The sequence below is a fragment of the Apis florea genome, unplaced genomic scaffold, assembly GCF_048593485.1.
Source record: "Apis florea isolate Af1SG1 unplaced genomic scaffold, ASM4859348v1 contig_3081_pilon, whole genome shotgun sequence".
NCBI classification, from domain to species: Eukaryota; Metazoa; Arthropoda; class Insecta; order Hymenoptera; family Apidae; genus Apis; species Apis florea.
Genome location: NW_028256703.1, coordinates 215,798 through 241,190, shown reverse-complemented (window position 1 = coordinate 241,190; position 25,393 = coordinate 215,798). Strand labels below are relative to the sequence as shown.

Sequence of the window (25,393 nt, the reverse complement as noted above, 5' to 3'; positions counted from 1 at the left end):
CACTGCTCTATCATTGGTTAGTGATAAAATATAAACGCCATTTTTTAAATATTTATTGTGTAAAAATTTAAAATGAAATTTCTTTAAAAAAACAATTTTTTATAATTTCATAATCTATTCATAAAGATAAATTAATTTGTATATCATATATCGCATTTATATTTATATTCTTGTGACTTTGTTACAAATATATTGTAATATTATGAAAATATAAAAATTTTATTTTATAATTTATACGCTATTAAATTTAAACCGAAATTTCGAATATTAATTTATATATTTTATTTTATTGTATTTTATATAGAATAGAATGAAATAATTATCTTTATTTCAATTTTTTATTTTTTGACAATAGTTCAGTTTAAATTATACAATAATAATATTGCAATAAATAGAAGTGCAAAAAATATATCATTTAAACATTTAAAACAAAGCGACCGCGCATAGTTGGAATTGACCAATAGAATCACTGTATTATGTTCAAACTATGGTGGGAGAAGCATCATAGACGACTCGTTGGACGACAGTCGAAGTAAGCATGCCTTGAGCTCCGTTTGTGGTGATATTTATGCTATTTAAAATAATTTATTGATAAATTTTTTCAATCAATGAAGTGATTACTATTCGCGAGATTAACGTAATTAATTTTCACAGTGGCTCATCATCCAATAACTTTTCAACATAGGAAAGAAGAAATATTTCTACAAAATTAAGTAGCGTCCTTTCTCAATCTTTCGAAAAGCGTAAGTATTTACAACTTTTTTTCTTATTTGCCATTTGCACGATTCGTACAGTGAAAGATACATTGAACTGAATCGTGAATATAATAAGAGTTCATGAAAACGGTGTAAAGAAAGAAAAAAAGTCTCTACAAATAGTTTTTCTACTTATATTATATAAATGAAATATATCTGTAACAAAAATATTGAAATGTTAAAAATATTTGTAAAATATAAAATATTTTTTAATATTTTTTATATATATTATACATATTATAAATAAAGAAATAATTGAATAAAAATTTAATTTTTATTAAAAATAATCTTATAGAAGATATATTCTAGAAATATATTTACATATTAAAATAAAAAGAAATAAATATTCTAAGGTAACTGTATATGAATTTTTTGTATCCACGGAAGAGAAAGTTCAACCTATTTCTTTTGGAACTGCGCGACAGTGGAACACAATATAAAGGGGCTGCAACATAGGGGAGAATAAATGCGAACAAAAAAAAATCGTTTTACATTTTGACCAGTAAAATTCAATTGAATTTTTCTGTGAATCTACAGTTTTAATATTATTATCTAGTACATTAATCTCTACATTATATTTTCTTATGAATTTATATGTTTATTATTAAAATCAATGATAGATGTATAATAATTTAAAGAAAAAATAAATTATTCTTATTGCAAAATTCGTATTCAAAGAATTAAATAAGTATTGTTCTTTTTTTAATTTTTAAAATTAATACTTTCTTTTTTAATCTTGCTTTACTTTTATTTAACTGATAACTGAAATAATTATAATAAATATATTTATTATTTTTTGATGCCAAATATATTTATAATTTTGTAAAAATAAATGATAATACAAATTATTAAAATTTTATTATTAAATTATTAAAATTGTATTAATATTATTAATATTTACTAATATAGGTATTATAAAATATATTTAATTCTATTCTTTCAAAAATTAAATATTTTATTTATAAATTTAAATCTTATCTATATTTATCTATATTATCTTATATATATAATAAAATATATTTACTTGTTTAATGGAATTTCTATATTGATAATATATAATAATTAAAGAATATATAATTCATTAATAATTTAATAATATAATAATAATTTTAATAATATAAAAATCATACAATTTAATTAAAAAATTAAAAATTTCTGTTATCAAAAAAATAAAAGCAAAACTATGTATTGCTAGACTTCTTGAAGCAATAGGTTCAGAGAGCAATGCCATCCAATCGATCGGTTTATGTCTGGGCGTCCCGACGCCAGCTGCAACTCTTATACGTATATATACAGGGTGGTATGCATTATGGTTTCCTCATATATATTCTTTCTAAATATTATATACAATTAATCATCGGAAATTACATTTTTTAAAATTATTTTAATTTTAATTGAAATTAAATTTTTTTTTCTTTTTCTTGTTTAAAATGTATGTTATTAATAGAATTTATATTGATTCAATTTTTAAAAAAATAAAAATAAATTATGAATAGAAAATAATATTAATAGTATTAAAAAAATAAATGAATAATTAATAAATAATATTAACATAATTCATTTAAAAGAATATATTACAAAAAAAAATTATCTTTCTCGATATTGATAACATTTTTATATACAAATATTTTTTAAGTACCAAATTTTATTGATATTGGATTTAATTCATTTTTTAGAATAAGATAAAGGATGAATCAAGAAGATCAGGAAAAGAGCATGGATAAAAAAGAAATTGCAGAAGAAGAAAGAGAGAAAATGTTGAATGCTGAAAACACGAAACATACTGTGGCATCGACCGTTCCAGAAATGGAATCCGAAGATCAGAAACCTAAAAAGAAAATTCCAATTGGTGGTATTAAAATGCCTGGCTTCTATCGTACAAAGAGCAAGGAACTTTGTAAAGTAATTGAAATTACTTTAAAAACTTTTTTTTGTTTTTTAATAGTATATAGTATAATATCAAAAATAATTATTTTCTTAATTGATTTTATCTTTTTAATATAAAATATCTAATGTACATTTATAAATTACTAATACTTGCATCTTATTTCCTTAAACTGTGTTGCTGAATAATATTGATTGAATAATATTCATTTTGTAATCTTATAGAAGATATAAAAAAGTAAAACGAATGTTTTTTTTTAATTTAATCACATAAACAGAAATTTAAATAATAGAACGCTTGCATTATTTAATAATTAAAATTATTTCTTATTATATTAAGATATTAATTTAAACATATAAATAATGAATAGTAATATAATTTTTTTTTGATTAACATTTGTTTACAATAAGTACAAAGTTCTTAAAGTAATATGCGTGTGTTTATGAAGGGTGCTCATAGCCCCGTAATGATTTTTTTCTAACATTAAACCAATGAATGACGTCAGATAAACAGCACACCTGGCATTATTGATCATATGCCTTTTAAATAATAAATATCGTTACGATAATTAGAAGTGATATTTATTATTGAATTAAATATTAATGTTACAGAAAATATATTTATTTTTTTATGTCTACTTTTTGAAAAATATTTTTATAATAAATAAATAAAGATATTCTAAATTAATAAATTTGATTTATATTATTAGGAGGATGATAGTAATTCAGTTGAAACTGGCGAAGGCGATGCAACTGATAAAACTGTAAAAGAAAGTGATCAAAATGTATCATTGGAAAAAACAAATATGCCAAATAAAGATGTCAAAGAAAAAGAAGGACGAAGAGGAATTCTTGACGCGATAAAGTTACCTTTGGTTTCCGTTTTTCCTAGAAAAAAAAATAAAGTAATTATTAATAATGGTTAATTTTAAACTTTAAAATTAAAATATAATCTAAAAATATATTAAATCAAGCACATATTCTCTTTATGAAGTAGAATTTTGTCGTTTTTGTATTAAGAGTAAATCTTTTCATCATTTTTATATTTTAAAATCGTTTTATTTTTTTTACAATTTAATTATTAATTAGAAATATAAATAATTTAATATAATAGAATATAAACATTTTTTTTCATAACTTATATTCTATAAGAAATTTTTTTATAAATCATTAATATTAGGTATGAAAGGTATGAAAAATTAATATAAAGAATTATCTTTACATTATACTTTTTAAATATAAATTTAAACATAAATTTTTTTATTTCATTTTACTTTGAATTATTTTCTTTTATACTTGAAAATTATAAAAAATAATATTATTTTAGGAAAGTGAAGTGGAATTAGGAACTACTGGAACTGCTGGATTAGCGAGTATTGAAACACTTGATGATACTGTAACAGAAAAGAATCCTATTGGAAATGAAGACGGTATGGAAACCGTTCGACTCGATGGAGATGCTCCAGACGGAATTGAATCTCCTAAACAACATTTTCTTGTTGCTTGTATATCCGCTGCAAGGCGAAATTTATTTGTGTTAGGTATATAATTTTTTCATAATAATACAGTCAATAATAATTTCAATTTAAAATTCTAAAATCTTATTAATATTATCTTATTATCATTTAAATTTTCGAATAAATCAATAAAAAGAAATGTTATATTATCAGTTATAAATTGTAATAATGTATAATAACAATGCTTATTAAATTTTTAAATATGTAAAATTTTTTTAAAATGTAAAACAATATAAATCTTAAAATTTTAATAATATAAATAATTTAATTCATTCAATATATGTATAACAATAGTGGCCACATTATGCATCCTGGTATCAGTCGTGATTATCATCTGTATCGCTTGCATTGGACCAAGAAAAAGTGCTTCACAATTAGTAAAAGATGGGAGCTTCGTTGAAGCAATAACTTCTTGTGGATTTGTACAAGGTATATCGGAAGACGGAGCATTCGCATTTCGTGGAATTCCGTATGCAGTTCCACCATTAGAAAATCGTCGTTGGCAACCCGCAGAATCTCTAAGAAAAATAGAATATTGTTGGAAAAATACATATCAAGCACATAATTCTTCAAAAGTTTGTTTGCAACGAGAAATTTCAGGACGTATTATCGGAACTGAGAATTGTTTGTATTTGGATGTCTTTACACCTGAAATTAGATACGATTTACCATTACCGGTAGTCGTTATGATTGGTGCTGAAACTCTTAGCGGTGGTTCTCCAGGTGTAATGCAACCTTCTGCAAAACTTGCTCGTGTTCGTGATATGGTGTTTGTTAGACCTAACTTCCGGTTAGTTTTCATTCTTTATTTTAATTTTTCTTATTCATATTGCTATATAAATTATAATTTATATGTATATATAGTATGTATAGTATGTATAGTAATTATATTATAGAATATATATATATTATAATTTATAATGATTTTTTTTTTCATATTTCAGATTGGGCATTTTCGGGTTTTTAGCGACAGAACCACTTTCAAGGACATCGCATCCTCTCACATCCGGAAATTATGGTTTATCTGATATTATAGCAGCTCTTCAATGGGTTCATCTTAATATCGAAAATTTTGGCGGAAATAAATCATCTGTAACTTTATGGGGTCATCGAGCTGGAGCAACTCTTGTAACAACTTTAGTTGGTATTCGACGAACAAGAGATCTTTTTCAGAGAGTATGGATCTCTAGCGGTAGTGCAATATTTCCTGGAAGAGAATTGGAATTTTCAGAAACACTTAATGAGTTATTTTTAAATTCTACAAGATGTAATGATGCCGCCTGTTTACGAAGCAAAAGTGCCGAAGAGATTATGGATTCAGTTCCTGAGACTTGGCATTTAGGAAACATTGGCTTACCTGAAGCAAGAGAAGCAACAATTAGAGATAGAAGACACGAATGGCTTGTACTTGATCGTGCTATTCTTCAAGAACCTGTAGGTCAAATTTGGGCAAGAGATGAATTTTCAGTGAAAATAGTAATGGGCACCACTGCCCATGCTGGAGCTCCTCTTAAATATCTTATTTCTAATATTACTCTCAATTCCACGCAAGTAGAGAAAATTGTAAAGGAATCTTTACTGGGCACAACTGGTTTAGCAGATGAAGCTCTCAGGTTAGATTCTTTTATTAAATTCATTATTATATATTTGTAAAAAAAATTTTTATTTCGATTTCCATTTATATTTCTGTTAAAAATTTCATTATTAATTAAAATTAAAATTACAGAGATTAAAAATAATAAAAAATTTAATTTTTTTCAGACGTTATAATGCAACATTAAAAGGTTTATTAAGCATGATTTCGGACATTCGTGTTGTATGTCCATTGTTAACAGTCGCCAGAATGAAAACCAATATTCCATTCTATGTGGCAACGCAACCGCGAGGTCAGTTTGCAGATCCTGATAGTGATGCTGCAGCAATACTTGGATCGTATGCTGCTCGTACTCCTGCTGAAAAAAGACATGTATCTGCTATGCAACAACTTTTTAATCATTATGTTTGGCACGGCGAAGTAGCTCAGACAAATTCTAATGGTGTAAAACGAGTTTTGATTGTTGGTCAAGATACGCTTCCTGAGCGTGACTATCCTAATTGCGATTTTTGGATAGAAAAAAATATAGTTCCATCTTATGGTCGAGTCGATTGAATTTTTTTTTTTTTTTGAATTATATTTGATGGACATTCCAAGATTTTTAGCATATTTAAATAACTTTTATGAAGACAATCTTGTTTTATTAGCTTTTACAATCTACATTATTCTTATCAATTTTAAAAGCAAAAATAATTGAATTTTAAATTGTTATCTTTTATTAATTTTCCTATCATAATTTTCATGTAATAATATTTTATAAAAAACAAAAAAAAACCATTAGGATATTCAATTCACAATTTATTAATAATATTTAAAATATTCAGCCATATCATAATAATTTTAATTAAGATAAATCATAGAAAAGTGCACGTTACTTATTTTTCTCATTTAGAAACAAAATAAATGATAATTATTCAAAAGGCTGTTTTTAAAAACAGAAACTATTAAAAATAGATTTTTTTTTTAATTTTTTTTTCTTTTTTTAGAGAATAGCTAAGTTTATAATATATTTTATTTCTTAGTTACATAAATCGTATTATCTTTAAAAAAATTAGTATTACTTATTGTATAAATTAGATAAATATGAAATGATTTTTTGACTTAAAAATTATGAATTTGAATTTAATTTTAAATGAGAAATATGATAGCGATAATTATTTATTAATAATATTTTTATAATTATTAATTAAACAACCATACAAGAAATATTCTTTGATAATATTTTTTAAATACAAACTTAATCATAAATTATTCAAATTTTTAGATATTATAAAACACTTTCTATTATTTTGCTTTGATATATTTCTTAATGTATTATTATTTTTTAACAAGCTGCCAAATATTTATACGTATAAAAATTCATATATCGTTGATAGTATTCGGCACTTTCTTCTTTGTATATATATTACTGTTGCTGTTTTCTTTTTTATTTTAATATATTCAAAATATTCCTACCTCTGCGTAATAAATATTAAAAGATATATATATATATGTGTGTGTGTGTATATATATATATATATATATATCTGATTTTTAAACTCTGTAAGACTGATTTTACAAATCGGCATATCATTTCTATATGAATGTCTTTTTATGTTAGTTTTAATTGAAAATAATTATAGCGTAACAGTTTTGTATACAAAATTTTTAACATATTGTAATTGAATGAGATGTACAAGAAGTTTTTTTAAAATATGTCGGTATTGATATGTACTTATAGAATTCACATTTTCATAATATCAAATTGCACTAAGGCACATAATATATATTCCTTTAGTCTCAATATTTTAATAGGAATTTATTATGTTTACCTTAATGAAAATATTTTTTAATAAAAATAATTCGAATATTTCTTTATTGATTTAAATAACATCGATTATAAAAATTCATCTTACAAATTTTTTAATATTCTTAAATTTATTATGTTTAACATGATTTTTGGTTTGCTGTGCGTCCAAATGTTTGTGTGATATATTTGAAACAAAATAAAGTATCATTTGTTTTTTAATCTTCGTAATTAAAAGAATTATAAAATACATGAGCATTATTTATTGATATATTTAAAAACAAATAACTTCATTATTTTCATTTATTTGATAGTTTTATTGAAGAAAAAATAGAATCTTTGACCAAACTAAAACTTTAATGACCTTAGGAAAAGTGGCCTTAGGACAATTTTATAAAATTTGCTAATATATACATAAAAAAAGTATAAAAAGTATGTATGCAATTGAGAAAAAATACAATTTCAAAACATTTTTTATGCATATAATTTTAATTAATCTTTAGATTAGCAGAAGATTTAATTTATAAGAAAGATATACTTTATCTTATTATAAATTTTAATATATAATATATTAAAAAAGAATACATATATAAATACATATTTACAGTAAACAATATAAAAATAAATAATAAATATATGAATAAATTATCAATTTTTAAAGTTACATATATGCATTCTTCATCACATAAAAAAGAGAAATTGTTATATTTCTCGGAAAATAAAAAAATGAAAATAAATATATTAATATTAATCTATATTTCTGAATATTCGCATAATATTCCATTTAAAAGTATTGTGAATTTTAAATTATTAAACCTTAATTAATAAAATTTTAAGCACATAACTTTTTCTTAATAATTTTTGTTATATTTTACATGTATGTGCAAAATTCAAATCAAATATAAAATTATAAAATATATCAAATCATATATAAAATTATGAGAACCACTAACAAAGAATGCGAAAGATTGATTAATTGTGGAAAGTTTTTATGCAGAATTCTAGAAAGAGAACCACTGTTTGGAATTCCTGACTACTTGGTCGACAATCTTGCGTTTTAAAGTCAGTGGAGCAACGATAAGTATTACATTATAGTATTTCAAAGCTATCTTTTGAACCAATTGATAAATCGAATTAAATTTATTTAATATTGAATAAACTGCTCTTTATAAACATGAATTGATGAAAAATATATCAATATAATCCAAAAGTAATTCAAATTATAAATAACTAATGAAGAAAGATTTTATTTTTGAAAGCGTCCGCAAAGTATATAGATAAATTCTTTACATTCCACACATATAACACACACATATAACATTGGTCCAAGCTCTTGCAAAGCCAGCATCTAGATGAGAATGTTACTTTTGTGATTACTCATTCGGTGACATCTGAGGAATGTGGTAAGCAAATTCGCTTCCTCCTACGCTTCATAATTTTTTTTTCTTTTTATATTTTTAGAATAACAATTTTTTTAAATCAAAATTTTTATTTTTACTTATTATTAAGTAATTGATACATTTTATTAATAAATATTTAAAATAACATTTTTTTATAATTTTTATATATTTTAGAACTATTTTTTTTTAAATTAAAAAAATTATCTTTATTCTTTAATAATATGATTATAATTTATTATACTAAATTATAATTTATATTTCAGCTAGAATATAATTTTTTTTCTCCATTATATGAGGCAATTGCTATATTGTGGAATGTGTGGCATAGGTTGATGAAAAGAAAAGGTGCTGGATAATCCAAATGGATAACAAAAGCCCATTATGGCCCAGCATCTACAGACACAACATCAACACGAATTTCTACCATTGTGTGATGTATTATTCAATATAATCTCTCTTGCATCATATTTTTGTGACGTTGTTTTTGATTTTGCAATGGTATATGCTCTTGCTCAACATTCTATAGCTCCTCCAATTCTTTTTCCTTTAAGTGTTATGCTTATAGCAACTTCATTAATTATTTCTCAGGTAAGTAAATTAAATAATAAAAAATTTCAATTTAATACAATAATAATTTAATTTTAGATTATTAGTGTACGATGGTATTTATGGGGTGCCAGAGGTAAATTAACTGGTAATACTATAACAGATTGTAATGGAAAAAAAGAAAATGGAAATTGGACAATATGGTGTGTTTTATTACTTCATTCAACTCAAGTTGGAGTATTATGGAGATACTTCAAATTATTTATTCCAGTTAATCTTACTTATGTTAAACATGAGGTGAGAAATAAGAAAATAACTTATATATCTATCAAATATAACTTTTTATTTTATTAGGTAAGAGAACTTTGTGTATTACGTCTTATTCATGCATTTTGTGAAGCTGCACCAATGTTACTTCTGCAATTATATCTGCTATCAATTGGAGTTAATAATGATTCAAATAATGAAGTTGAAAAAACAAAAGAAAATGAAAGCAGAGACAATGATAAGTTAGCAAAGTTGACTGCAGTATCTGCTGGTCTATCTTTGTGGAGTGTATGTTGGGCAGTGGCTAGTTTTAGCAAAGGTGCAGCACGTCTTCGTAATTTAGAACGTTTGGTATTGACATGGCTAGGTGTGCTGGCACAACTAGCATGGCGTCTAGGAACTGTAAGCGCTAGAGTAGGAGTATTAGTAGCTTATGCCTCATTGTATGGTGGACAATGGTTATTAATTGTCATGGCTCTCCATTGGTTGTCAATGTTAATGTGGTTGTTACTTACTCCAGATGGTCTTTTTCATGGTGGTGAACATTTACCTATTTTAAGAAAAACATCTTTAGCTTCACTTCTTGCATTTGTTTATATATTTGCATATGTAAATTTGCATGAAACAAATCATCGTCAAAAAATGGTGAGTTATTGATATTCTTTTTTTAGTACTATTATTTTTAAAATGAATTCAATTTAATATATTTTATGTATTTATATAGATAATATTTTACACAGTAATGTTTTTGGAGAACAGTTTACTCATTGGTGTATGGATAGTTGGTATCAATAGAACTGATTTTCTTCCACATCAACATCATCCAAATTCTGTAACTTTAGTACTTACATTATTAGCTTTATTTTTTGGTGGTATGTTTTTCATGGGTCTTTATTATAGGTAATTGCAAATTCTATTTTTTTAATTGATTTAATAAATATATATATATATATATGTATATAATATATAATACATATATAATATATATAAATCAATATTATGGCAATAATTTAATTGCAATTGTTAATAATAATAATAAATATTAATATTTAATATTAATATATTTAAATATTAATAGTAATTTAAAATGATATTTTAGATTTTTTCATGTACGAAGATTAAGGTACGAAGCTGGCGGTAGAATGACGGCATCAAATCTCACAGCTTTATCAAACCAAGTATGGTAAAAATTAAAATGAAATTTTAAAAAATATATAACAAATATTTTTATTAAAATCATATCTATAGGATAATTTAGAAGAAAAACAAATTGAATATACAGAGAATAAAAAATTAAGTATGAATGTTGGAGTGAGAAGAGTTAAATTGAGTAATGGTGGGATACCAGGAGTATTCAATTGTCGTTTTGCTAATCCAACTGTAGTAAATCCAAATCGTAAAAAGAAAAAACCAACAACATTCGTACCTCCACCACCGCAATCTCAATCTGGAACTGTTACAGCTCCTATAAATACACTGGATGAGTCAAAACAATGGCATGGTATAAATAGCAATTCACGTCAATTAATACCATTTTGGAAAAAATCCGTGAATTCTAATGTAATGCAGGTAATATTGAATTATTTTATTATAAAAGAAAAAAAGAAACAAAAAATTAATAAATTAATAAAACATAAAATCAATTTTCATTTTAATTTTATATATTTGTATTTTCTTCCTTTACATTAATATTCATTATTTTGAGATAGAATGGTCATATGAATGAACAAAAAATTGGAACAGATGCTGGAACTGCTGGTTCTTTAAATGTAAATTTAATAAGAGAAAAACTTCAAGAGAAAAAACAACAGCAATTACGCGAATTAAGAGCTATACAAGAAGAAATAAAAGAAGGAAAATTATTTCCTCCACCTTCGGCTTCGGCATCGTCATTCTCATCATCACCTGCATCAACTCAGCAACCACCTCCTAATACAAAGTTACATACTTCTCCTAGCTCTCCTTTATTTACATCTGAACCATCAGTAGGTGATCAAAATGGAGGAGTAACCTTATCTTCATGGCCACCTGTGAAAATGCATTGTCTTTTACCTCCGCCACCATCTTCTTCTTATTATCCAAATATTCATCCTTCAAATTCCTGGAGAACGACACAAAGAGAAAGAGCGGATACTCCAGAAATTTTACTTGCACCCAGATGTCTTCCTCATCACTATTCACATTGGACACCTTCTTCTCATATTAATCCTCGGTATTTAAGATTTAAAATTTAATGAACTTCATTTTTTGAAATTAAAAAAATTATTAAAAAATCAATAGATAAACTTAAAAAATATATACATAAATATATATTTATCTATATCTATTTATATGTTATTGTACATTATTGTATTATAATAATAATTTTATTATTATATTATTATTATTATTATTATCATCATTGTTTAAGTCAAAATGGCGGAGAAGAAAGTTCTAAAGGTGAAGGGGAAGTAGAAGGAGAACTTAGTGACATGGAAGGTAGTCAAATATCATTGCCTCGGAGCTATACTCTACCTCGTGAATTTAAATATCATCATCCAAATAACACTGCCAGAGAACGTGAACGACGAATAGGAAATAATAAAATTTCAGCTTCGCGTTTTTACTTACCTTCTACTAATAGTTCAGATGGTGAGTTTTATTTAAATTTATTATAATTTGGATAAATTATTGTTTTAAATATTATATAAAAATAATTTATTACTTTAAATTAATTTTACTTTAAATTTTATAAAAAAATGTGTTTAATATTTTTTTAGGAGATGTAGATAGTGCAGATAATGAAGAAGAGACAGATTCTGAAGTACATTATCGTATGAAAAACAATCATGGATCTAATAATCATAGTGAAACACAACAACAGCAACGATTTACTTTTGAAGATAATAAAAATGAATTTTTAAATTCAGATTCTACAGCAGCCGTTATCATGTCTGGAAATTCTTATTTAAATAATTCTCAAGGTTTACTTCGACCAAGTCAATTATTCAGAAACAGGGTTAAACATGAAACAAAGCTTTGAAGCTTATGTTTTTATTGATATAATACTTTAAGAATTGTATAATAGCCAATCAAAAGTTTAAAGCAAGAAAAGACTGTGTATATGATCTATTTTTATAAAATCATTTGTTATATACGTGCGTATTTTTTAATTTTCTTATGTCAATACTTCTGAGTTTAAATGTTAACTAAATGATAATATTTGTATATATAATAGAGTTAAACATAAATCTTACTTAATTATATTTGTTTCTTGTAAATGATGATGATATTATGTACAAATTCAAAACGTATCAAATAATCATATGTGTATATTATATATATTTGATCTTATTTTTATCAATAAAATCATACAAATGATAAAATGATAATAATTTTTATAAGAAAAAAATCAAAATTATAAAAATTAAATTTTTCTTTAAATTACATTTAAATGCCAATAAATTTCAGAAGCATACATATTGAATTGTGCATTCCTTTGATTTTGAGGCCTTCCTATTAAATGGGAATAAAACTGCCAATTATAAAATTATAAAAAATTATATGATATATTATTTAAGAAAGAATTACTATACTTAAATTATATAATATATATAATATTACAAAATATTTTTTAAATTATTTTAATACTTAATATTTTGATAAATATATTTCCAAGTAAAAAATATTTATCATTAATTATTAATATATTAATAGTTAAATTTACAAATGTAAGTTATAAAAACGCAAACAGAGAAATAAATATATAAGTAAGAAAACACATATATTTTTTTTCTTTTTACACATAATATTCACATATATATATTAATATATAAACCAATAATTAAAAATAGTAAAATTATTAAAAAAATATTTATATCAATACCAGTTTCTTAAATAACTTTTGTGCTTAAGTTACTATTTTAAATTGACAAATTTATAAAAACTATATGATAAAAGAATTGTATATATAAATTAGTTAATAGAAATATATTACTTTTGATTATATTGTATAATTTAAAATATATCTTAAAGAATAATTTCATTTTTAAAATTTCTAGTTAGTTCTTTGTGTGGTAAGACAATAGAATTTAATACAATTTTCTCTGCTGCCAAACGTACACTAGTGCCTGAAATATAAATATATAAAATATATAGTAGAAATATATATATACATGATATTTTTTCCTTTGTTTAAATAATTGTTTAATGAATTATCAATTAATAAATTATTTACCAAGTATTGTTATAGAAGGATTCAGTTTTCCATTAGTATTAAAGAGAGGTAAATTTTCCATTTTTGCAAATGGTTTATCAGGATTAGGATCACAAGGCGTTCCTTCTATTCTTGCCCATTCTCCTATATAACTGCTCTTTCCTACTATACTGTGTAAAACAATGGAATGTGGTTGAATATGTGCATTAGCTAATATAATTGATTCCCTTATCCTAACACCTCGAGCAATGATAGCATTTGGACCTATGCTTACATTTGGGCCTAACTATAAATCAATTATTGTCTTACAAAATTATATTTAATTATTTTTATAAGAACAAAAAATATATAATAAAACTTTTTTACCACTGCAGTTGGATGAACAGAAGCAGAAGGATGAATATAAATATCACCAATAATCTGACAAGGTCCATTAACTGCAGAAGCAAGACGATTTGGATGTTTTGCTTTATATAAAGCTAAATAATGACGATTGGCATATATAGCAGAACCTGCAGTTTTAACTTGTGACCACCATTTTAAAACAGGTAAAGCAAATAAACGACCAGTTCCAGCTAAGCGCATTAATATGTCTTGTTCAAGAGATATATGGGCTGGATCTTTACCATTACCATTGAATTGGCTATTAAATAATGTACAATCAAAATTTTTTATGTTATATAATTTTTTAATAATATTTCTAAAATATCTTACATAAAATTCTCTTGATTTTGTCCTGCATAAAAGGCATCAGCCATAGTTTGAAAGATATCTAATGAAGCAAGATAGATTCCACAATTAATTAAAGTTGAAACAAATGTTGATGGTTTTTCTACATAATGAGCAACTTTTCCTTCCTTATCAAGAACCATGCAACCATAATTCAAAGATTGTTGTCTTGTTGCTTCAGTAGCCATGATAGTGAATAATGCTTGTTTTTCTTTATGATATTCTACTATTTCTTGCAAAGAAAAATCAGCACATACATCACCATTCATTACAAAAAAATATGTTGGCCCACCAGAACGTATTTGATCACGAAAATGATATAAACCTCCAGCTGTTCCCAATGGTGTAAATTCTTGAAGATATCTAATAGTTATTTTGTAGGTACTTATCATTTCCTCAATAAATTGAGATAAATCACTTGCAAGATATGATCCAATTATCAATATTTCACTAAGATTGTCCACTTTAGAACATGCTTCTATATGATGCTGTATTACTGGTAATCCAGCAACTGGAAATAATGGTTTTGGTATATCTAACGAAAGAGGCCTAAATCTAGTACCTGCAAAAGGTATTTTTGATTTTGAGATATTATTAGTGAATTATTTCTACTTATTATAAATTAACTTTTAATATTATTAAGAATTTATAAAATTATATTTGAGGTTATATTTTTATATAGACAATAATAATTATATCGCAATATTTATATTACATAAAATACAAACCTTTTGATGGACCACCAATTAATATAACTGATTTCAATATCATTTTTATAAATTATATAAACTTTTACAATAACTTAAGATAATTCTTTTACTATAATGATAAAAACTTGTATTGATAGATTTAGGAACACTTCAAAATTTTCAATTTGCAAATTTCAGTTCAATAAATAGAATAAGATAAGCGTTATAACTTTCTGATAATATATTTATAAACTTAAGTTTTAAATAAGTTAAAATTTTTATGATCATCAAATAATATTAATAATTATTTTATTATTATTAATAATTTTACTTTAAAAAAATAAGAAATAATTAAAATATATATTTAAAAATTAAAATAATTTTTACAGATTTTTAAATATTATATTGTATATCTTTACATGTAATGATTATTATGTTCATTGAAAATTATTATAAAATAAATATTCATTTTAATTTTTTTTTTAATTTTTCTTTAAAGTTTTTTAAAAAAATAAATCGAAAAAAGTTTTACAATTAATAGTAATACTTTAAATCAATTATTTATTTATTTTTATAAAAAATATATTATAAATTATAAAATAGAAATTCAACAATATAAAAAGATGATATAAAGATTATTACATATTATATAAAGTATGAACCATATCTAAAAAATAATTTATATAATAGCAAAATAATTATGAAAAAATAGATAACATCATTGCAAATTCATTATACATTCTATGATACATGAATAATATATAAAAATGTATTATTATCTTTGATTTAGAAATATAAAATATTTTACAAATATACTAATTTAATATTTAATTGACAATAGAATCACTACCTGTCTTCCTTAAAAACTCATTATATACAAAGTTATACATATCACAGTACCCAATTCAAGAAATTCATAGCAATTTCAAATCCAAGAAAACATGCTGCATTTGCTGGAAATGCACGAAGCATCACAGGCACACATCCTTTGTATAATGCCTTTGGTCCTTCTTCTTTCATTAAAATTATAAAAACATCTCGAATTCCGTTTTTAAAAGTATTATCTGGAGCTAAATAATATAAAATTTTAATTAATTTTTTCAATAATTTCTTTTAACTAGTTTGTATTATTTGAAAATTTAAAAATTAATAGTAAATTAGAATAGAAAGAAAAAAATACAATATATACCACTTTGTAAACGACTTTTTAATACATCAGGTGGCATTCCAACAATCCAATTTGTAATACCAGCAAAACCACCAGCCATGATTGTTTGAAATATTCCTAATTTACCTTCTTCAGAAGACATCCACTTTTTCAAACATTCATATGTCATAAAATACATTCCACTGGCAGGAACATCTGATAATTAGATTTAAAAAAATTGTTAGCTAAATATAAATATTATCTGTATTGAATGTTTTATAAGGATAAGAATAAGAACTTAAAAATACAAATAAAATTTACATATAATATTTCATAAAAATAATGTATCATAAAAAATATTTATGAAATTAATAGGAAAATCAAATTCCACCTGAATATATATATAATTAAAGCATCATGTGGGAACATTATTTATAATTATAAAGCAAAAATAGTATGTGTAGGTTGCTAGATAGGAGACATCCTGTTTGATATGGCACATCAAGGCAGACAGATAACAATTAACAAAATTCAGTTTCCTTCAAACCATCATACCATTATTGGTTTTAATCTGCTTTTCTTCAATTCTCAAATTTTAATTAATTGATTATGATGGTTATTCTAATACTTGTCTTCACTTTGCTGGTACATAATTTTTTTCTTTATTTGAACTGAAGAAGTGTAAGATAAAAAGATTATTTTTCTCATATCTCATATTATATATTCTTTATAATAGAGATTTTTAAAAGTAACTTTATATACAAATTTAATTCAATAATAAACTAATAAAAAAATATATGTTTAGAATGAGTGCTTTGGACAAATAATCGATATTGGCGATATTTGGGAAGCAAAATGTCCACCAGGTTGTTCATGTGAAGTACAAAAATTTGTTGATTTACCTTTACATCGATGGATAAAAACAAATCAAGATCAGGTATAATTATATAGTTATATTTATAGTAAAATATACTTATATTTTTCTTTTTGAAATGTAATATTATTTTATTCTTAATAGAACTTAAGTAACGATGCTAAGTTTGAACTTGGATTAAATATTGATCATTCTATGATTCCCGAATTTTTAAAAGTAGCAATTTGCGTTATTGCCGAAGAATATGAAGAACTTTTGGATAAGCTTCCATCAGATATTCAGGTTGGTATTATGAATTTGAATATAATTTTATTCGAAAATGATATATATATATAATTGAAATTTTTGTTCTAGGTGTTTACAATTCTTCAATCTGGCATGGGTAACTTTGAGATTCGTTTACAATCTACAACATTTCAACGTTTTACAGATTTAATATCTTTAGATATTCAAGGCATAGATTATAATGAATCTCTAAAAAAGAATTTGACTGTGGAACAAGAAAAACAGGGAGGAATTATTTTGTCTCTTGATTCATTATATCCATTAGGATTAAATCTTCTTTACTTAAATTTAGAACGAGTAAAATTGACAAGTTTGAGTGCAACAAAAAGAAACAAAGCTAATCTTGTAATTAAACCAATGAATACTAATAACAAGAATGAAAATAAACAATTATTAAATAATATCAGTCAAAGTATAGGACATAGATTGATATTTTTAAGTCAACAAAACAATGGAGAAAGTGATGACAAGGAAATACTTCCATATGATGTATACAAACAAGAAATGGAAGGTTATAAAGAAACTGTTGGGCTTTTTACTGGTTTAGGAGCTTTAACACATTTAAGAATTTATGATTGTGATTTAAAAGACATATCATGGCATATGTTTGATGGTTTAAATAGTCTTATTCATCTTTCATTAGAGAAAAATAGTTTAAAATTCATTCCAGAATTTTGTTTTTATGGTACTCCAAATTTAAAAGTATTATCACTTGCAAACAATCAATTGTTAACCCTTAAAAGTGTAGACTTAGCTGGTTTATTAATGCTTGAAAATCTTGATTTAAGAAGAAATAATCTAACTTTTTTGTCAGAGTTATCTTTTCCTCCTTTTCCAATGTTGAAAATTGCAGACTTTCGAGAAAATCCTTTGGATTCTATATTTCCAAGGTATTTTAATATATTTTTTTTCTTTTCTTAAAATAAAATAATAGTTAATAATAAGGTGTAAAATTAATACAAATATCTTCTGATTTCAGTACTTTTGAAATCATGAATACAACATTAAATCTCTATCTGGGAGGAGAAGATTCGAAATTATATCTACAAAAAAACTCATTTTTGGGATTATGTCATCTTCAAACATTATACTTGTATAATTTAAAAATACTAGTTTTGGAACGTTTTATATTTCAAGGAATGCCCGAGCTGTTACAATTAAAAATACAAGGAAATATTTCAAGTATCGAATTTGACGCATTTATAGATTTAATCAAGTTAAAAGATCTTAATTTAAGTAATTGTCATATTCGTAAAATATCTATGGATGCATTTTATGGTTTACAAAATGTTAAACGCATAGATCTATCAAATAATGAATTAGAATTTATTCCACCTGGTTTATTTGGAGTAGAACAACAGAAACAACTTAGGGAAATTATTCTTTCACAAAACAAACTAACTTCACTACCTATAGATTTTTTTAAAATGCTTCGGATTCCAAGCAAACAGCAATTAGATTTTGCAATTGTAAGATTAGATAGCAATCCATGGGATTGCAATTGTCTAATGTTTACATGGAATCCTCATTTGGTGAGTACAAAAAAACTACTTTTTGTTTCATTCTTAAATGAAAATTAGATATAAAAAAGAAATATCATTATAATTTATTTTAAAATAGGTAAATAGATTAAGAGAAACAGCACCAAGATGTTCAACTCCTAAGAAGTTGAAAAATTGGGGAGTTTTTCATGCATTACGTAAAGGTGGTTTGCAATGTAGAACCTTCAAAAAAAAACATTTAAAAAAATCTTCAATTGGAAAATATAATTATGAAGATAATATTATTAGTTAGCTAATATATTTTTTTAATTTACAATGAATATATGTGTATAAAAAAAACAAAATTAGAAGTTTAATTTGTTTTTAAACAATTTTTATAAGATTGCTTTTTAATATATCATTTTTAGTTCTATATATAATATATGTATAGCTAGATATAATAATAGAAATTCAGAATAAAAAAGAATTGCAATTAACAGTTTCTATTTTCGTAATCTTTATATTTAAATCATTTAAAAATAAAATAGAAAAAAATAAGTAATATTACCTACCTCTTAAAAGAGTAGCACAGGTACCTTTATAAATACTTTTAATCCCTCCTTCCTTATAAAGTTGCTTCATACAATCAATAGGACCACTATATTTAGATTTTATACCTTGTTGTGTTTGTAAGAGACATTTTATTCTTTCACCAGGAGCCATTATAATAGTTGTAAAGATACCACTAAATGCACCAGCATAAAAGAGTTGCAAAGGAGTTAATTCCTCATTATTAGATCTTTGTACTAATTGTTTGCCCAATCCAAATCCATAAAAACTTATAGCAAATATTGGAGCTACACCACATAAAGGTGCACCCATACCTAAAAAAAAAAATATTCAAGATAATCTTATATTTTTTAATAAAAAATAAGAATCAATAAAAAATATGTATAAATAATACATATTGTGTAATAAGTATATTATGTATAATATGTATAATAATATATTATGTACCAACCCTTATATAATCCACGTATTCCTTCTTTTGCAATTGTTTTTCTAGCACAATCTATAGTTCCATTATATAATAGCACTCCATTTGGGCCTGGTATAGGCATAGTTTGAAGACGAACCTGTTAAAATATCTTTTTTAAAGCATTTATTTTAATATAAATTATTATTAACTATTATTAACAAAAATTTATTATTGCAATAATTTATTATAATAACAATAAATTGAAGAAATAAAAAATTTATAGTAAAATGAACAAGAAATATAAAAAGTATTAATTCTTATTAAGTATTCTTATTATAAATATATAAATTATTTTCTTATTTTAATTTTTCATTATTATAATATAATATTTATTACAGATTTTAATTTATGATATATAAAAATAAAAAACAATTTTAATAATAGATCATAATATTTATATATAACTAATCCATTAATATAAAGATTTTAAAAAATACAAAAATGATGGAAACCCTATAATGGAAAATAAACTATTTAAATAAAAAATTCTATATAATATCTTTAATATTATCAGCACACACAATCTTTCTTTTACCTAACATATCCATTATTAGGGCCACTCCTCTTCAGAAAAAGACAGTTCAATCCTAAGTAGGACTTAATAATCCTACAATTAGATTAGGTGCAGCTGAAAAATGGGGGATTATCTTTTATATTTTACTTTAAAATATCTATTCTACCCCAAATTTCTATTTATTTTTTATAATTTAGAAAAGCTGCAAAGATATATTTTGTTCCAATTTTTAAGCATAATAAAAAATATTAATAAATAATAAAAATATTTGAAAAATTTTATATTTTAGTTAAAAATTTTATTTAATAAATTTTGCTGCACTTCAATAATGAAGATAAATTTTTTTATAAATCATAAAATTTGTATTGCTTTATTTAGAAATATTTTTTTATTTTATAATTATTAATATATAATTACTTATTATATATATAATTACTTAATTAATTTATAACAGAATTTATATAAATAAAAATATATTATGAATTGTATATATTAATTATATATTTATAAAAAGTTAATTCTTGTTAATTTTATATTTTTTATGTTTTTAATTTTTACAATTAATATAACCTTACTTTTATCGTGTCTAAAGGATGACCCACTATAACAGTACATATTCCACCAAAACCTCCACTGAGAAAATATTTGATAAGACTTTCTTTTTCTGACATTTGAATAATAGTATAATTAACAAATTTTACTTGAAGATAAAACAAAAAAATCAATTTTAATTGTAACGCGAATACACTTCGATCTTCAATCTTCCTAAAAGAAGAATATAATTTCCATTATTTTAATAGATTGGCTACTAAGATTAAGAAATAGTATTATAAAAATAATAATCATTTGATGATTATATACTTTTTATATATTTAATTTTATTTTAAATAAACTTTTATTTTCGAAAAATTGTTAATGAATGAAAAAAAAATTAGAATTTAAAAACAAATTAAATCAAAACAACTTTTTGATATAATTAAAAAATTTAAAAGTAAAATAAAAAATTTTATAATATAATTTCTCTTTACAAATTTCATATAATACAATTCAAAAACAAATTTTATATAAGCCGCCAGTTCAATTCATGATAGCGCTATATATATATATATGTACTAATATAAAATATTTTAACGATCTAAGGTTTTGATTTCTCTATGAATCAAAAATATTAACATGAAATTTATCAGTAGTTTTCTAATCTTTGAATTTTGTGATAAATGATTTAACATATTATGTTATACGTCTATGTAGTGGTATCTTCAAAATAATAAGTATCAGAATATGTAAATAATATCAGGTGATCGAATTGTTAATTATTTGTTTCTCGTTTATTTAATGAATAATTTTATTTTGACATTTTTCAATATAATTGCTTTCTATGATGATATAATTATAACTTTAATAATTCCGTTTACATTCTATTTGACCTTGTTTTGAGTTTTAAAAAATTTATTATATTTGTGGAATATAAATAAGTAATTGTAGTAAAGTGTCAAAAATGATCAATTATTGACATTTTTCTACATGAATTAGATACTTTGTAGTTATAACTTTTCGTATGTTATTTTAAAGTTTTTAAAACTGATATTTAAATTTGTTTAATAATTATTTTATTTTTGTTTTAATCAATAATATTTATTACATATTGTAGAATTTGTAATAATGTCTGAAAAAATTCCATCTAATCAACCACAACCAATTGTTAAGATAGGCCATTATACTCTTGGACAAACTCTAGGTGTTGGAACATTTGGTAAAGTAAAAAGTATGTATAAATTATTATTTTTTAAATAAACTTTTATTATATTAATTTGATAATATGAAAATATTTATATATTTTATAATTATGTATATAATATTAAAAAATATAAATTATTATGTAATTTATGAAAGATTATTAACTTATTTTTTTCATAGTTGGAGAACATGTATTAACAAAACATAAAGTTGCTGTGAAAATTTTGAATCGTCAGAAAATCAAAAGTTTAGATGTGGTTGGAAAGATTAGAAGAGAAATACAAAATCTTAAACTTTTCAGACATCCTCATATTATTAAATTGTACGTAATAATAATATACACTGTGAGATATTAAATACCAAAGGATATAAATATTTTTTGTGATTTAGATATCAAGTTATAAGTACACCCACAGATATATTTATGATAATGGAATATGTATCAGGTGGAGAATTATTTGACTATATTGTGAAACATGGCAAATTAAAGGAATATGAGGCACGAAGATTTTTTCAACAGATTATTTCTGGTGTTGATTATTGTCACAGACATATGATAGTTCATCGTGATTTAAAACCAGAAAATCTTTTGTTAGATCACAATCTACATGTAAAAATAGCAGATTTTGGTACTTGAATATAGTTAATATTTTATTATGCTTTAAATAAAACTTTTATTTAATTTATTAAATGCAAGATATCTATAATTCAAAAAATGAATACTTTTTAATATTTTATTTTTAATAAAATATTTTTAAAATAATTTTTAAAAAAATTATAAAAACTAAACTTTTATAAATATTTATATATTAATATTATACAATATTTCAAATAAGACTTATGATTATTTTTATTTTTATTTTTATATATTATAATTTAATTATAATGATTTCATTAAAGGTTTATCAAATATGATGATGGATGGAGAATTCTTACGTACTTCTTGTGGTTCTCCTAACTATGCAGCACCAGAAGTAATTTCGGGTAAATTATATGCTGGCCCTGAAGTTGATATTTGGTCTTGTGGAATAATACTTTATGCTTTACTTTGTGGTACTTTACCATTTGATGATGAACATGTACCAACGCTTTTCCGTAAAATTAAATGTAAGTAAGAACAATATACATACCTTTAATTACAATCTTTAATTTTAATAATTCATATAAAAATATTTTATATTTATTTTAGCTGGAGTTTTCCCTATTCCAGAGTACCTGAATAAAAGTGTTGTAAGTCTTTTATGTCATATGTTGCAAGTGGATCCTATGAAAAGAGCAACTATTGAAGATATCAAGTATATTAAATTTTTATTTATATATTTTATTTTATGTATTATATATTTTCTTTGAGAGTTTCTTTAAAATTTTTTTTTAAATCTTTTACAATAGAATTAAAAATAGCTATAAATATTTTTAAATTAGGAAACATGAATGGTTTCAAAAGGATTTACCTTCATATTTATTTCCGTCGCCTGTTGAACAAGATTCTTCTGTAATCGATATAGACGCAGTAAATGAAGTTTGCGAAAAATTTAATGTAAAAGAAGCTGAAGTTCATTCTGCATTATTAGGTGGAGATCCTCATGATCAACTGGCAATTGCTTATCACTTGATAATAGACAATAAAAGAATTGCAGATGAAGCTGCTAAAGCAGAATTAAAAGATTTCTATGTAGCTTCTAGTCCACCTCCTGTTGCTTTCAGTCCCAATGATACCAATAGTAGTCCTCTGAGACCACATCCAGAAAGAATAGCGCGTAAGAAGATAAACTTAAAAATTTATAAAAAATTTATAAATATATAATTTGAAAATTTATTTACTTTTTTGTTTTACTTTATAACATTTAATGAATTTATATTGTATCTTAGCATTACGAGAAAGACAAAGTTCTCAAGGAAGCACATCATCCTCAACACAAGGTGCTCGTGGTACACCAATAAAACGGGCTAAATGGCATTTAGGAATTCGTTCGCAATCTAAACCAAATGATATCATGAATGAAGTTTATCGGGCAATGAAAGCTCTTAATTTTGTAAGATTTTGTTTTTAATTAATTTTTGGAATAAAAAATTAATTGTTTATCTTTATAGGAATGGAAAATTATAAATGCTTACAGTGTTAGAGTTCGTCAAAAAAATAAATTAACAGATAGATATAGTAAGATGTCATTACAACTTTATCAAGTTGATTATAAAAGTTACTTATTAGATTTTAAATCCTTGTCAAATGAAGAAGAAGATATTGGACGAGGTAAAGAATTAAAGTTGATATTGCTATTTATTTATTAAGTAATTTATTAATATAATTTTATTTCAACATAAATATAATATAATTATTCTTTAGATCCTACAATTCCACCACCTCAAACAACAGGTCATCATACAATGGAATTCTTTGAAATGTGTGCAGCATTAATCACGCAATTAGCTCGATAACTTTGCTGCATAACATGAGTTATCATTTTACAGAATTATATTATTATCATATTTTATTTTTCATTGTATATTATAACGCGTATCAATGCAGTTTAGGATAAAGGGAACATTTAGAACGAAAATGATATCAATTTCATAAAAAAAATGAGTAAAAGAAGAGAAGAATGTAATAAATCTATAGAAGATCAAGTTATATTTTTTTAAACCTGATCATTTTAGTATTTTACAAAAAAATAAAAACAATACTTTTATTAATAATAAAAAAAATATAAATAAAATTAAAATTTATTTTATTAAAAATTATTAAAAAATATGTTAATGTTTCTGTATTTATACTGATAAATATTGAAGAGAATATATAATTTAAATAGAAAATTTTAGTTTCTCTGTTATAAAGAAAAGAATAAAACATTGAAAACAGAGTTTGTTGCGACATCTATTTCCTTTCAATTATTTCACCAAAAGATATTTCCGTTAAGAAAATATAACAGGAAATGAAATAATTAGTAATTATTACG

The 25,393-nt window shown here is 23.3% G+C and overlaps 6 protein-coding genes across 11 annotated transcripts; 4 read left to right on the top strand and 2 right to left on the bottom strand.

Moving 5' to 3' along the window:
* Positions 1 to 518: 518 nt before the first annotated feature.
* Nrt (Neurotactin) lies at positions 519 to 8,009 on the top strand. Of its 2 annotated transcripts, XM_086908665.1 has the most exons (8): positions 523 to 743; positions 1,951 to 2,055; positions 2,432 to 2,657; positions 3,350 to 3,544; positions 3,967 to 4,180; positions 4,451 to 4,946; positions 5,101 to 5,769; positions 5,918 to 8,009. In XM_086908665.1, exons 3-8 carry the CDS (start codon positions 2,445 to 2,447, stop codon positions 6,303 to 6,305), a joined length of 2,175 nt encoding a protein of 724 aa, XP_086764791.1. In that variant the 5' UTR covers positions 523 to 743; positions 1,951 to 2,055; positions 2,432 to 2,444; the 3' UTR covers positions 6,306 to 8,009. The 2 variants fall into 2 exon arrangements, with proteins under 2 accessions (XP_003690090.3, XP_086764791.1); XM_003690042.4 differs by lacking the exon at positions 1,951 to 2,055 and having other exon boundaries at positions 519 to 743.
* Positions 8,010 to 8,588: 579 nt separating this feature from the next.
* On the top strand, positions 8,589 to 13,511 carry LOC100863362 (uncharacterized). The gene is made up of 10 exons (XM_003690039.4): positions 8,589 to 8,939; positions 9,200 to 9,524; positions 9,582 to 9,779; positions 9,837 to 10,394; positions 10,474 to 10,649; positions 10,849 to 10,927; positions 10,998 to 11,318; positions 11,459 to 11,961; positions 12,160 to 12,380; positions 12,509 to 13,511. Exons 2-10 carry the CDS (start codon positions 9,318 to 9,320, stop codon positions 12,769 to 12,771), a joined length of 2,526 nt encoding a protein of 841 aa, XP_003690087.1. The 5' UTR covers positions 8,589 to 8,939; positions 9,200 to 9,317; the 3' UTR covers positions 12,772 to 13,511.
* On the bottom strand, positions 13,496 to 15,589 carry Gmppa (GDP-mannose pyrophosphorylase A). Its single transcript, XM_003690047.4, has 5 exons — positions 15,402 to 15,589; positions 14,659 to 15,235; positions 14,311 to 14,587; positions 13,966 to 14,230; positions 13,496 to 13,858 (listed from the first exon to the last, which is right to left on the bottom strand). The coding sequence occupies exons 1-5, from the start codon at positions 15,442 to 15,444 to the stop codon at positions 13,758 to 13,760; spliced, it is 1,263 nt and encodes a 420-aa protein (XP_003690095.1). The 5' UTR covers positions 15,445 to 15,589; the 3' UTR covers positions 13,496 to 13,757.
* LOC116414537 (uncharacterized) lies at positions 15,115 to 19,646 on the top strand. 3 transcript variants are annotated; one of them, XM_086908666.1, is made up of 6 exons: positions 15,115 to 15,244; positions 17,315 to 17,446; positions 17,528 to 17,665; positions 17,738 to 18,558; positions 18,648 to 19,200; positions 19,289 to 19,646. In XM_086908666.1, exons 3-6 carry the CDS (start codon positions 17,579 to 17,581, stop codon positions 19,460 to 19,462), a joined length of 1,635 nt encoding a protein of 544 aa, XP_086764792.1. In that variant the 5' UTR covers positions 15,115 to 15,244; positions 17,315 to 17,446; positions 17,528 to 17,578; the 3' UTR covers positions 19,463 to 19,646. The 3 variants fall into 3 exon arrangements, with proteins under 3 accessions (XP_086764792.1, XP_031772999.2, XP_031773000.2); XM_031917139.2 differs by lacking the exon at positions 15,115 to 15,244 and adding an exon at positions 16,973 to 17,154; XM_031917140.2 differs by lacking the exon at positions 15,115 to 15,244 and adding an exon at positions 17,033 to 17,190.
* On the bottom strand, positions 15,907 to 21,816 carry colt (carnitine/acylcarnitine carrier protein colt, mitochondrial). 2 transcript variants are annotated; one of them, XM_012487683.3, is made up of 6 exons: positions 21,278 to 21,816; positions 20,724 to 20,816; positions 20,171 to 20,285; positions 19,722 to 20,033; positions 16,552 to 16,725; positions 15,907 to 16,432 (listed from the first exon to the last, which is right to left on the bottom strand). In XM_012487683.3, exons 3-6 carry the CDS (start codon positions 20,268 to 20,270, stop codon positions 16,254 to 16,256), a joined length of 765 nt encoding a protein of 254 aa, XP_012343137.1. In that variant the 5' UTR covers positions 20,271 to 20,285; positions 20,724 to 20,816; positions 21,278 to 21,816; the 3' UTR covers positions 15,907 to 16,253. The 2 variants fall into 2 exon arrangements, with proteins under 2 accessions (XP_012343137.1, XP_003690097.1); XM_003690049.4 differs by lacking the exon at positions 20,724 to 20,816 and having other exon boundaries at positions 21,278 to 21,623.
* On the top strand, positions 21,483 to 25,297 carry AMPKalpha (AMP-activated protein kinase alpha subunit). 2 transcript variants are annotated; one of them, XM_031917135.2, is made up of 10 exons: positions 21,483 to 21,999; positions 22,354 to 22,467; positions 22,620 to 22,761; positions 22,830 to 23,068; positions 23,340 to 23,546; positions 23,629 to 23,734; positions 23,862 to 24,196; positions 24,309 to 24,472; positions 24,531 to 24,690; positions 24,784 to 25,297. In XM_031917135.2, the coding sequence occupies exons 2-10, from the start codon at positions 22,365 to 22,367 to the stop codon at positions 24,873 to 24,875; spliced, it is 1,548 nt and encodes a 515-aa protein (XP_031772995.2). In that variant the 5' UTR covers positions 21,483 to 21,999; positions 22,354 to 22,364; the 3' UTR covers positions 24,876 to 25,297. The 2 variants fall into 2 exon arrangements, with proteins under 2 accessions (XP_031772995.2, XP_086764793.1); XM_086908667.1 differs by having other exon boundaries at positions 21,995 to 22,258.
* Positions 25,298 to 25,393: the final 96 nt, after the last annotated feature.

Coding starts and splice junctions, on each gene's coding strand:
- LOC100863362 (XM_003690039.4), top strand. CDS start 9,318: ATGGCCCAGCATCTACAGACACAACATCAACACGAATTTCTACCATTG. Junction 10,395..10,473: donor CAAATCATCGTCAAAAAATG/GTGAGTTATTGA, acceptor GTATTTATATAG/ATAATATTTTACACAGTAAT. Junction 12,381..12,508: donor TTCTACTAATAGTTCAGATG/GTGAGTTTTATT, acceptor ATATTTTTTTAG/GAGATGTAGATAGTGCAGAT.
- AMPKalpha (XM_031917135.2), top strand. CDS start 22,365: ATGTCTGAAAAAATTCCATCTAATCAACCACAACCAATTGTTAAGATA. Junction 23,069..23,339: donor TGTAAAAATAGCAGATTTTG/GTACTTGAATAT, acceptor ATTTCATTAAAG/GTTTATCAAATATGATGATG. Junction 23,735..23,861: donor GCAACTATTGAAGATATCAA/GTATATTAAATT, acceptor TTTTTAAATTAG/GAAACATGAATGGTTTCAAA.
- colt (XM_003690049.4), bottom strand. CDS start 21,373: ATGTCAGAAAAAGAAAGTCTTATCAAATATTTTCTCAGTGGAGGTTTT. Junction 16,726..19,721: donor CTGTGCTACTCTTTTAAGAG/GTAGGTAATATT, acceptor TCTAATTATCAG/ATGTTCCTGCCAGTGGAATG. Junction 16,433..16,551: donor AAAAAGTCGTTTACAAAGTG/GTATATATTGTA, acceptor TATATTATTTAG/CTCCAGATAATACTTTTAAA.
- Nrt (XM_003690042.4), top strand. CDS start 2,445: ATGAATCAAGAAGATCAGGAAAAGAGCATGGATAAAAAAGAAATTGCA. Junction 2,658..3,349: donor AGAGCAAGGAACTTTGTAAA/GTAATTGAAATT, acceptor TTATATTATTAG/GAGGATGATAGTAATTCAGT. Junction 4,947..5,100: donor TTTGTTAGACCTAACTTCCG/GTTAGTTTTCAT, acceptor TTCATATTTCAG/ATTGGGCATTTTCGGGTTTT.
- LOC116414537 (XM_031917139.2), top strand. CDS start 17,119: ATGATGGTTATTCTAATACTTGTCTTCACTTTGCTG. Junction 17,155..17,314: donor TACTTGTCTTCACTTTGCTG/GTACATAATTTT, acceptor ATATATGTTTAG/AATGAGTGCTTTGGACAAAT. Junction 18,559..18,647: donor TTGGATTCTATATTTCCAAG/GTATTTTAATAT, acceptor TTCTGATTTCAG/TACTTTTGAAATCATGAATA.
- Gmppa (XM_003690047.4), bottom strand. CDS start 15,444: ATGATATTGAAATCAGTTATATTAATTGGTGGTCCATCAAAAG. Junction 15,236..15,401: donor AATTGGTGGTCCATCAAAAG/GTTTGTATTTTA, acceptor TACCTTTTGCAG/GTACTAGATTTAGGCCTCTT. Junction 13,859..13,965: donor TCCTTCTATAACAATACTTG/GTAAATAATTTA, acceptor TTTATATTTCAG/GCACTAGTGTACGTTTGGCA.